At 56.6% G+C, this 10,677-nt stretch overlaps 3 protein-coding genes across 5 annotated transcripts; all 3 read left to right on the top strand.

Moving 5' to 3' along the window:
- Positions 1-336: 336 nt before the first annotated feature.
- On the top strand, positions 337-2,434 carry C1QA (complement C1q A chain). The gene is given in 4 exon segments (XM_021533794.2): positions 337-432; positions 435-444; positions 1,164-1,334; positions 1,458-2,434. Coding segments are annotated over 4 exon segments (843 nt in total). The 3' UTR covers positions 2,024-2,434.
- Positions 2,435-3,436: 1,002 nt separating this feature from the next.
- C1QC (complement C1q C chain) lies at positions 3,437-5,562 on the top strand. 2 transcript variants are annotated; one of them, XM_021533795.2, is made up of 3 exons: positions 3,437-3,561; positions 4,204-4,393; positions 4,609-5,562. In XM_021533795.2, exons 2-3 carry the CDS (start codon positions 4,213-4,215, stop codon positions 5,160-5,162), a joined length of 735 nt encoding a protein of 244 aa, XP_021389470.1. In that variant the 5' UTR covers positions 3,437-3,561; positions 4,204-4,212; the 3' UTR covers positions 5,163-5,562. The 2 variants fall into 2 exon arrangements, with proteins under 2 accessions (XP_021389470.1, XP_031362504.1); XM_031506644.2 differs by lacking the exon at positions 3,437-3,561 and having other exon boundaries at positions 4,195-4,393.
- Positions 5,563-6,467: 905 nt separating this feature from the next.
- On the top strand, positions 6,468-8,885 carry C1QB (complement C1q B chain). 2 transcript variants are annotated; one of them, XM_021533796.3, is made up of 3 exons: positions 6,468-6,557; positions 7,710-7,869; positions 8,181-8,885. In XM_021533796.3, exons 1-3 carry the CDS (start codon positions 6,540-6,542, stop codon positions 8,747-8,749), a joined length of 747 nt encoding a protein of 248 aa, XP_021389471.2. In that variant the 5' UTR covers positions 6,468-6,539; the 3' UTR covers positions 8,750-8,885. The 2 variants fall into 2 exon arrangements, with proteins under 2 accessions (XP_021389471.2, XP_077644341.1); XM_077788215.1 differs by having other exon boundaries at positions 6,496-6,557; positions 7,623-7,869.
- Positions 8,886-10,677: the final 1,792 nt, after the last annotated feature.

The following is a 10,677-nucleotide window of genomic DNA, read 5'->3' as shown; positions in this document are numbered from 1 at the left end:
ATGACAAAGTGACAGACACTCTGCCCATCATCCAGAGCAGAAGCCTTCAAGGGTGATCTGCTGTCCTGAGCATCCCTTGGGTGGCTGTGATACTGGTGCTCCCATCACCTGTCCCCTCCTGCCATCTCAGCATCCTCCAGTCATGGTGCTTTGTGCCTAGTCACCACCAGCCCCTGCTGCTGGGCCAGGCTCGGTGCCCAGTGGTGCTGCACTCTTCCTGAGCAAGCTGTTTCCAGTAAAGCCAGAGTCAAGCGTGGAAAGGGGAACAAGTTTCTTTCTCTTAGCAGGAAAGTGAAACTCAACACATCTCTTCTCCAACCAGGCAAACCACAGTGCATGCAAGTTCATCCTTCCCACCCCTCTCCTCTTCCTCCCTACTCCCAGAGAAGAGCTTCTAGCAAACGGAGCTGCTCCCACTGCCCTGTCTTCAGCCTCTGCACCAAGGTAATTCACCACAAACAGCTGGGGACACTCTTCTCTTCTGCCACCACTTTCCAGTCCTTGCTCCCTGTCCTCCTTTGTTCTTCACTTCCCCCTCCACAATGGTTCAAAGTAGAAAAACAGGGAGAACCTGATGCCGGGGGAAGAGGAATCTGCAGGAATCTGTCCTTGCTCTGTGTGATTGTGGACATCACTGGTCTCTGCAGACTTGTCCCAGGCTGAGAACCTCAGGTTTTGGGATAGATTCATGTCCTCTCTCCCAGCTCTGCGTGTTGGAGGTTTGGATCCCATTTGCCATTTTTCCCTTTCCTGTTTATCACTGTAGTGTATCTTTGAATCCTTTCCTCCTTTGTGCTCTCTATCCGATGGGACCACTGCCCCACACAGCAGTGCTTCTCCCCCCAAACTCGAATAAATATCATTCACAGGCATCTGAGGTGCCCCTACCCATGCCCAGGACTTGGAGGAAAGGGTTTGTGCCATGCTCCATGTTCTGGGCTTTTCAATCCCAGAGCTCTGCCATGGGCATGCTAGAGATTTTCAGTGCAATCAGTGATCTCAGATCACACAGCCTCAAAACCTTTCCCTGCACGTGGTGTCTTGTTATCCATACTGGACAGTTCAATAGATCTGTGGATGTATATGAGGAGGGCACTTGCTTATCTGTGACCAAGGTTCATCTGTGTGTTTGCCTCCAGCCCCAATTCCTCCCTGTGCTGTAGGAAGCAGGATGCAGCCTGGAGTCTTGCTGGCAGCCAGCACCCTGGCAGCAGTGCTGGGTGTGGCCCTGCTGGAGGATGGAGTGTGTAGGGCACCGGATGGCAAGAACGGCTCCCCTGGAGTCCCTGGCCGTGATGGGAGGCCAGGGCAAAAAGGTGACGTGGGAGAACCAGGTAAGAGGAAGCCGGGGATGTTGGGGGCCTGGGAGCCTCTTGGCAGGAGCATCCCAGGCTGTGGGAGCAGCTCAGGAGATGCCAGATGTGTGTGAACTCCTTCTCCTCCCCACTTCTCCCCAGGGAGACCAGCGCTGAGCCTGAGCATCAAGGGATCCAAAGGGGATGCAGGCGAACCAGGGCCTCCTGGCAAACCAGGCATGCGTGGCCCACCTGGCTTTCCTGGCCTCGGGGGGTTGCCAGGGGTGCCAGGGCCACCGGGGCAGAAAGGGCAAGCTGGCGATGTTCTGGGGCACCCGCATCCCGCCTTCTCCGCCTCCAGGCTGTCCCCGCCACGCGCAGGCACGACGGTGGTGTTTGACAGGATCATCACCAACCAGGAGAACTCCTACAGCCCCCAGACCGGGAAGTTCACCTGCCGCATTCCCGGGCTCTACTACTTCGCCTTCCAGGTGGTGTCCAGCGGAGACCTGTGTCTGAGCATCACCAGGAACGGGCTGGGCGTGGTCAGCTTCTGCGACAACAGCCGCGGCCTCCTGCAGGTGAACTCGGGCAGCAGCGTGCTCAGCCTGGCCGTGGGTGACCAGGTGTCCCTGACCACCAACCCCGCCCAGGGCAGCTCCATTTACAGTGGCTCCGAGGCCGACAGCGTCTTCAGTGGGTTCCTGGTGTCCCCAGAGATGGCCTGAGGGACTCCCACAGCGTCGTGGGGTGTCTGCCTGCCTGGCTGCTCCCTCTGGGTGTGTGGGATGCTTTAGTGCCACAGCGCTTGGGGATTGTTCCAAACTCAGCATCCAAAAGTGTTCTGTGCTTCCACCAGTGTCACAGCTGCCAAGCTCTGGGTCACCAGTGCAGCACTCACCTGCATGCTGAGCCTGCCTGCACTATCCTGGAGGCTGTGGACTCTCAGCCCTTTCTCCTCCTGGGCACTCAAGCTCCACTCCCAGTGGTCACCAGCTGTGGCTCTTTGCTCCTCAGTGGGAAATCACTGCCTGCCGCTGCTTCTGCTCCACTAACCACTGCAAAAATCTTCCTGACACTGGGACATATCCTGTCACAACCTTCCCATATAAATGTATAAATAAATACTTCTATCACTATTCCTTGGGTTTTCTTTTCTACTCATGCATCTTCCCCAAACTATCAATATCCTGGACCCCTTCCCAAGCCGACAAGGAGAGAAGTGATTCCAGCTTGTCCTTGGCGCTGCAAATGCAGAAGGACAGGGAGGAATGGAGTGTCCAGTCAGAGCTGACACTTCCAGGAGGAAAAAGAAATATCTGGGACAGGGTTATGTGTGTCCTTCCTTGCCGAGCCCAAGGTAGCTGTCCTGCAGGGGAAAACACAGGCAGCAGGTCCTGCACCTCACCCACATGGTCCCAAGTTGGCATTGAAACTCTCCCAGAAAGGCAAAAGGCAGCTGTGGTCCTCTGGCATTACAGCAAGGAGGGAAAGGGACATTGGGACACTCATGAGGTTGTGGGCTGATGGTGGTGGAGCTGCTATCAGATTCCATACCCTGGGACTGCTCCTCAGGGAAGCTGCTCCATAAACACTGGGCACTCAAATATCCACGTTCCTGGAGCAATGAGGAGGAGGCTGGGTCACCTGCAAGGAGCAGCACCCCAATAAGGGATCCTCACCGAATCCAGCACCCAGCAGAACTTGGTGGAGCATGGGGAAAGCTGCAGATCAGAAACTCACAAAGGGAAACATTTTCCAGTCCTATTTAGGGGTGCAGCATCTTCCATCAGAGCCAGGCAGGGACCTTGCAGCAGCCCTTCAGTGCCACAGGCATCTTCAGCCCACTGGAGCTGGCCTGAGGCTCTGCTCCCAAGATTCCCTTCTGCTCAGAAACAAGGGAAGTAAGAGGGAAAGCAGGGAATTTGGGGAGGGCTATTCCCTGCAGTGGCTTGGGGGGTTCTGCTGCATCTCTTTGAGCTGTGTCCCACCTCTGTCCTTCCAGCCCTTCCTGTTGCAGTGGCACCAGTACAGGTTTCGCTGGACAGCCAACAAAGTGCTGTCTCAGCAGAAAGCATCAGGGAGGAGGATGTGAAATTTGGCAGGGAACAGTTCGGGTTCTGTGTTCACAAGGGCCCTTTACCCTTTCCTCACTCTGTGACTTCCCCCACGAGGGTGTCAGGGACCGCACCCACCGCGCTGTGCTGGCAGTGACCACGCGCCCAGCGGGATCAGCAGCGGCTCCTATCCCTGGTCCCCACCAGAGGTAAGAGGTGCTGCAGGGGACCCTTTTTGAGAAAGGGTGGGACTGGGGGTCCAGCAGCATGGCACACTGCTGGAAAGGGGGAGAATGACAGAAGGGTGTGGATGAGAGAGGAGGAGGAGAGGATGGAGGCAAAGGCACTGACGGCTACACACATGTGATGGAGACAGGATGCACCAGCTGATGGAAGGATTGATCCTGATGAATAGAGCCAGGACAGTCAGGCTGCTGCTGGAGGAGGAGGGAGATCAGCTGCATGCAGGGAGTTCCAGCCCAGGTGCAGCACAGCGTGCCAGTCTGCAGTAGCGTGTGCATCTCAGGGTTTGGGGACACTAGACTCAGAGGGCTTGGGGCTGGCCATGGCCTTGGGGCTGGCCATGGGTACCTCAGACCTCATGGCTCCATCTGGACTGAACGTCCAAGTCACGCTGTGCCATCAGGGGCTGCCCTGGTGTTGGAGATGAATGTGGGGCCCATCTCCACATATCCACCTCCCCACTGTCCTGCAGTGTGTATAGGTGGGACATTGAGGACACACCCATGGCATCCAGGTGTTCCTGGTATATCCTCCTTTTCTCCATGTCCTGCAAGCCACCTTGGTGTGGCCCCTCACTCCAGCACTTTATTTCACTTTCCATGCTACAGAAAACCAAAATGGAGAAGAGATTCTGGGAGCAGCTCTATCTGGCCCTCACCCTCCTCCTCCTGGATCTGGGCTCTGCTGTGACTGTTGAAAACCCTCACAACTGCTATGGAGCTCCAGGCCTGCCAGGCATGCCGGGTATGCCAGGCAGGGATGGCCGGGATGGGCTGAAGGGAGCCAAAGGGGAACCAGGTGAGTGAGAAAGGAGGGAAACCACATGAGCTCTTGCAGCAGGGCACTGAGTCCTCAATGGCTGGCCTGCCTTGGTTTGCAGGATGTGGAGAGCATCCTCTGTACCAGGTGGAAGAGGCAACAGCACTCTCCTGCCCAAAGGAAGGGGCTAGAGAAGCCTCTCCCCACATCCTGCCATTGTCACTGACTCTCTTTCATGCCCCACCACCCCACAGGTATCCCAGCTTCTACACATCTAGGACCCAAGGGCATGAAAGGGGAACCAGGCCCCCCTGGTCCTCCAGGCAAGCCTGGCATCCCTGGGCTCCCTGGTGCAATGGGAATCCCTGGCGAGGCAGGTGATGCCGGCCCCCCAGGAATTCCGGGCAGCTACAAGCAGAAGCAGCAGTCAGCATTCTCAGTGACGAGGCAGACCAGCCAGTACCCCTTGAAGAACGTCCCCGTGGTTTTCAACAATGTCATCACCAACACCAACCACGACTACAACACCACCACGGGCAAGTTCACCTGCAGGCTCCCTGGGGTCTACTACTTCATCTTCCACAGCTCACACACAGCCAACCTCTGCGTCATCCTGCACAAAAACCAGAGCAGGATAGCCAGCTTCTGCGACCACAAGACCAACACCATGCAGGTCAGCTCAGGGGGGTCGCTGCTCCACCTGGCTGCTGCAGACGAGGTCTGGCTGGGAGTGAACGACTACAACGGCATGGTGGGCATTGCCAACTCCGACAGCATCTTCTCAGGCTTCCTGCTCTTCCCTGACTAGAGGATCAGCAGAGCTCACCCCAGCACCCCGATGCCTTCTACCTGCCCTGAAGACACTGCTCGCTGCTGGGCTCCTCACAGCTCCTCCGCAGGGAGGGCATTAATCCCAGCAGCCAGACCTGCCCTCGGTCTGGGGGATGAGCACTGGCAGCTGCTGCACAGGGGGAACAGGCACATCTGGTACATCTGCACCCAGCGTGATGGTGCTGAGCTCCTGGTCTTGCTGGCACTGCCACGTGCATCCCCCTTGCCAACCCCACATTACCTCAGAGGTCTCTCTGTGTTTTTCCCCTCCCTACCTGGGCTGCCTCAGGTTCAGACAGGTGTCCTGGCATAGGCTGCAGCAACCCCTTTGCCATGATTTGGCCGTGCAAAGAGTCAATAAAACCTTCCCCAGTGCACCCGGTGCAGTGTGTTGTTTCCTCTCTGTGGTGTGCACAAATGTGCACATGACATCTGGCCATCTGCGTGGCATCAACATGTCCCCAAGCCTCACTGGCATCAGAGACCACCACACCCCACCCACATCCGGCTTTGCACAGGGGGTGGGACCCTGGCTGCTGCAGGAACAGGGTGTCCCCACACAGCTCCTATCCAGAGGGCACCAAGACTCATCCAAGAAGGGCTCTGATTCTTCCCTTCCCTCCGAAGCTTTACAAGGGCACAGACTGCAAAGGAAATCCCTACACCATGGCTGGGACATCCCTGGTGTCCCTACCAGGATGGGGTAGGGGAAGCACTCTGGCTTTCCTGAGCCAGACCAAAGAAGCTCATGGTTGTGGAGGCTGCAGAGCCCACCAAAACCCAGCAGGGATTTCTCCTGGTGTCATACATTGAAGGGTGGAACAGGCAGTCACCTCTCCGAACATCCTGTACTTCATTTCCACAAGGCAGTAGCCAAAGCAGGGAATGCTTTTCCCACAGTAAAATCACTTCCCATGCACAATATTCTGGAGAGTCAGGGGCATGGATCAAGGTGATGGGTGCTGAGACCCTGCAGCATCCCCTAGACCTGCAGAGCTGGAAGCGTGCAGAGCAGCCTGAGGGGTGCTGGCTGAGTGCATGCACATTTTCTGCAGCTCTGAGGGGTTACCTTAAACTCATAGCAAGCACCCCTGAGCAGGACCCAGGGACCCTGCAGGGCAGACTGGCTGGAGAGGCTCAGGGTGCTATTTGGGGACAGCTTGTCCTGCTCAGCTGACAGCAGCATTCATGGAGGATCTGAAACTGCCACAGAAAAAGGACAGGAGCTAAAGATAAAAAGGGGATGTGTCCCAGATCCTTTCACAATAACCCTTGCAGTAAACTTCTGCTTATCTTCTCGGGCATTTCTGAGCAGGACACTGGGGTGCTGGACACTGCTCCATCTCCCCACCTGATGAATAAGGAGATCAAGGTAAGAGCAAGACTGAGCCCAAAGTTCCCTCCGCAGGCAGGAGCACGTGGGGAACCCAGCTCTGGCAGGGTGATAGTCACCTGTATCGCTGGCACTTCCCTGTGGCCTGGGGCAGAAGAGAAACTGGGGGTGGAGGTGTTGGGCTGGGGGTGGTGGAGGTCCCTGATGGGACCCTGACCCCTCCTGCTCCACCCAGAAAAAGGAAAGCATAAAAGTAGAGATGGCAGAGTTCCAGAAGGGTTATCAGGGACTGAAAGGTGCCCTGGAGGTGTTCTCCTGCCCTGAGATCTTGTTTTCTGGTGGCTGGGAGCCTGTGCATCAGTCCTTGTACCTGCCACATCCAAATCAGAACGGCTGTGGCTGGAGGATCCAACTCACCAATCTTTTGTCCTGCTGGCACCAGAGCTTCAGCACTGGGAAAATCCACCTGAGGTGGGGGAGTTGTGGCTGGGGTGCTGTGATGTCCAGATACAGCCCCCAAATGCCCAGTGCTTATCCACATGCGCCCACAGCAGGGTCTGGGGGAAGGAGCTGGGCAGGCAGGGCAGGAAGAAGGGAAGACCCCAGGGATGGAAGCCCAGATAACTGTCCCAGTGAGGCTTGTTAGATACAGAAATGCCTCTGGCATTGAGCAGCTGTGTGACGGGACACAAGGGGAACCTGTGGGGTGGAGGAGGAAGGTTTGGGGGCTCATTGTCATCTTCAAGGACTAGCACTGTCCCTTAGATATGCTGGTAGAAGGCAAGGACTGTTCCCTTGCAGATGACAAAACTGCTCTGGTTGGGTAATAATTTTATTTTGCAAAGATGATCCCGAGAGGAGATGGGGAATTTCTCCCTCAAGGCAGCAGCATGGCCACATTGGACATCAGATCTCTGAGATAACTTGTCCCAAATATTCACATTGCTGAAGCTGCGAGCACTTGTAAACTGGGGATTTAAGAATGACAAGAGACTGCAAGCCCAAGGGTTATGGTCCTTTGTTCCAGGGCCAGCAGGAGAGTGGATTTGGCCCTGCAGTAGGATGCTTTCCCTCCCTGATGGTATTACCCAGACTTGTTTGCAGTCACCATCTTTCAGAGCAGCCCTGAGTGCTTTCCCCAGCCCTCCCACCACCCAGGAAAGCCCCAGACATCGTTCCGTGCTCCCACAGATGTGGATCATGTGGGCCATGCTGATCTGCCTGGCTGGAGGGCAGCCTGCCAGTGACACGCTCTGCAGGACCTACGGCACCATCCCAGGCATCCCAGGATTACCAGGACAGCCTGGCAGCAATGGCAGGGATGGGGAGAACGGCCCAAAGGGTGAGCAAGGTAAGGAAGAGGCTGCAAGTGGGTAAAGCACTGTCTTGTGAATGCCAAGATCAGGGAAAGACAGTGCCAGGCACGTGGTCCTGAAAGCAACCCATTTCCACCAGTTCTTTGAGGTCTTGTCAGGTGGGGATGATGGAACACCCCAAGGAACCTGGGGAAGGAGGGGGATGACAGCAAGGTGTGTCACACCTGCCTGTTGGGCAGGGTCTCTACTGGCCCACACCCAGCACAGGTGTCCTTGCTCGTGCTCCCTCTCTGCAGACAAATGGGGCTTGGCTGTGACCACAACGACTCTTCCTCCTCTTTCCTAGGACCCCCTGGCCAGAGTGGAGCAGAGAGAGGGGAGAAGGGAGACCCGGGACTGCCGGGACTGCCTGGGAAGGTCGGTCCCAGTGGCATCCCAGGTCCAGTGGGTGTTCCAGGTTACAGGGGAATGCCTGGCCCCATGGGAGAACCTGGTGGCTACAAGGTCACCTTCAAGTCCGCGTTCTCCGCTGCCAGGAGCATCAGCTCCTACCCCCGCCGGGAGCAGCCCGTCCGCTTCGACCGCATCATCACCAACGAGAACGGGCACTACGAGAACCGCTACGGCCGCTTCACCTGCCGCGTGCCCGGCATCTACTACTTCACCTACCACGTCACCTCCCGGGGCAACCTGTGCCTCAGCATCAAAAAGGGCCAGGGTGCCAGCAGGGGCGACAGGGTGGTGACATTCTGTGACTTTGTGCAGAACAGTTTCCAGGTCACCACGGGTGGTGTGGTGCTCAAGGTGGCCATGAACGAGTCTGTCTGGCTGGAACCAACAGAGAAGAACTCCTTGGTGGGGCTGGAAGGGTCTGACAGTGTCTTCTCTGGCTTCCTCATCGTCCCTGAGGCTTAGCCCACTGGAGCTGTGTCTGTGACCAATCTCTGCAGTCCCTGCAGAGCTGAGGATGCCCCTGGAAACTCTTTGCTCCCAAATTGGTGCTTGGAGCACACTGCTGCCATTCTTGCACAATAAATGACAGCTCTTTGCACTATTGGTCCCTTTCTGTATAGGATTTGCCTTTTTCCTCACAAATAATTTTCACACAACCAGGGCACTGATTCTCACCCTCTTGGGTGCAGCCCAGGGTCATTAGCATCTCATTACTGCTGAGTAGAGCCTGGCAAGTCATGCAGTTCCTGCTGCAGACCAGGCTGAGTATCTCTGTACAGAGCCACCCAAAGGGTCCCAGCCCAGGGTTAGGAAAACATGGAGAGGCAGCTCAGCCTTTAGCTGGGGGCAGGACAATGACATAGTGGATACTGGTGGTAGGTGGGGAGATGCTGGAGATGGTGCTGTACTGGAGAGTCCTGGCAGTAGCAGGATCTGGGGACACCAACCTCACTCAGACTTTTGTTTTGGGCTGGTTGTGGTGACAGAAGTACCCACAGAAGATTGTCAAAGCTTGTTACAGGGCAAGGCAGGTCAGTGTGGGCCAAACAACTGAATGCCATGATGGGGGTGGTGTGGAGGACACCTCCACTACAGCCTCCAAACCCCAGCACAGAGCTGTGCTCCACGTCCTGGAGCACAGACAAGCCCTCCCGGCCTGCCCCTTATCAATAGCAGAGCTGTGGAGCCAGGAATATCCAGAATTAAAGCTGAGGAGCCCAGGGACAGCCCTGCTCCCGGGGCAGGTGCCAACCATCATTGCACCCATGTGGGTGGGTTGCCTGCAGCCCCCAGCCCATCTCGTGGGCCTGGACATGGGGCATTCAGCAATTTTTTGTGGGACTCTAGGATTTGAAAGGGTCGGGATGGAAAGGATGATGGTAAAAGAGCTTGGGGAGGTGCGTGTGCTCTGGGCAGGATTTAGGGGACCGTCACCCCGAGGTCTCCAGGCCCCCGGCTCTGGGCTGCTCCCCGCCCCGGCGCAGGGCAGGGACCGAGGCTGCTGCGACCCCTCGGAGCTGCCCAAATCCGGGCGATTTGCCGGCAGGTGGCACTGGAGACTGGCTCAGCCCTCGCCGGGCAGCGGCAGCATCCTCGCTCCGAGGGGCTCAGCTGTGCCCACAAGGTCTGGGAGGAGGCAGCGGGCAGGATTAGCCCGGTTCATTCCTCCTCCTCCTCCTCCGGAGCACCTCGGAGCTTTATCCTTCCTGCAGCAAGTTCCGTGGCTTCTGTCCCCCGGGGTTCAGGCACCCGTGTCCCCAGAGCCTGCTGCTCGCAGGTCCGAGCGCAGGTGTTGGGTGTTGCGTTCTGAATTCCCCAGTGCCAAAGCACTGCGTGGCCTTTACAGGGCACCCACCGAACCCGCGGCGTTTCACAGCTGGAGATGCAGCATCACAAATACAACTGAGCTGGGCACGGCAGGTGGGGGGAAAGAGCAGGTGTTTGACACCCAAAAGAGGGCTGGTAGCACACACACCTGAGCCTCCTGAACCCTCAGCAGGTAGGAGACATTGTGCCAAGGAACAGAGATACACTGGAGGTCAGGGATGCCTTTCCAAGAGCTCTGAAGGCTGGGAAATGAGCTGGCAGAAGCCCACTGATATTTGATAGAGTCAAAGGCAAAGTTCTTCTGGCATGGGACAATCGTGTGTCAAAGGACAGGCACTGGCAGCAGAAAGCTCTGCAGGAAGGGACCTGGGATGTTGTTGGACACCAAGTTGAAGCTTTCTGCCTTTCCAGGTAATGGATATAATCATTTTTGATTTTTGAAAAAATGTAAGGAAAAAAGCTGGTGTTATCCTTGAAAGAGATGTCTGACCAGCATGAGTCAAAAAGGTTCTGGGGGCTTGGCTGTGCCTGGGCAAAGTCAGAGGGCAGTGCAGGTACCAGCA

Source organism: Lonchura striata, chromosome 24, assembly GCF_046129695.1.
Source record: "Lonchura striata isolate bLonStr1 chromosome 24, bLonStr1.mat, whole genome shotgun sequence".
Taxonomy (NCBI): domain Eukaryota; kingdom Metazoa; phylum Chordata; class Aves; order Passeriformes; family Estrildidae; genus Lonchura; species Lonchura striata.
The sequence above is the reverse complement of the archived record's forward strand: the minus strand, read 5'-3'. Positions and strand labels throughout refer to the sequence as shown.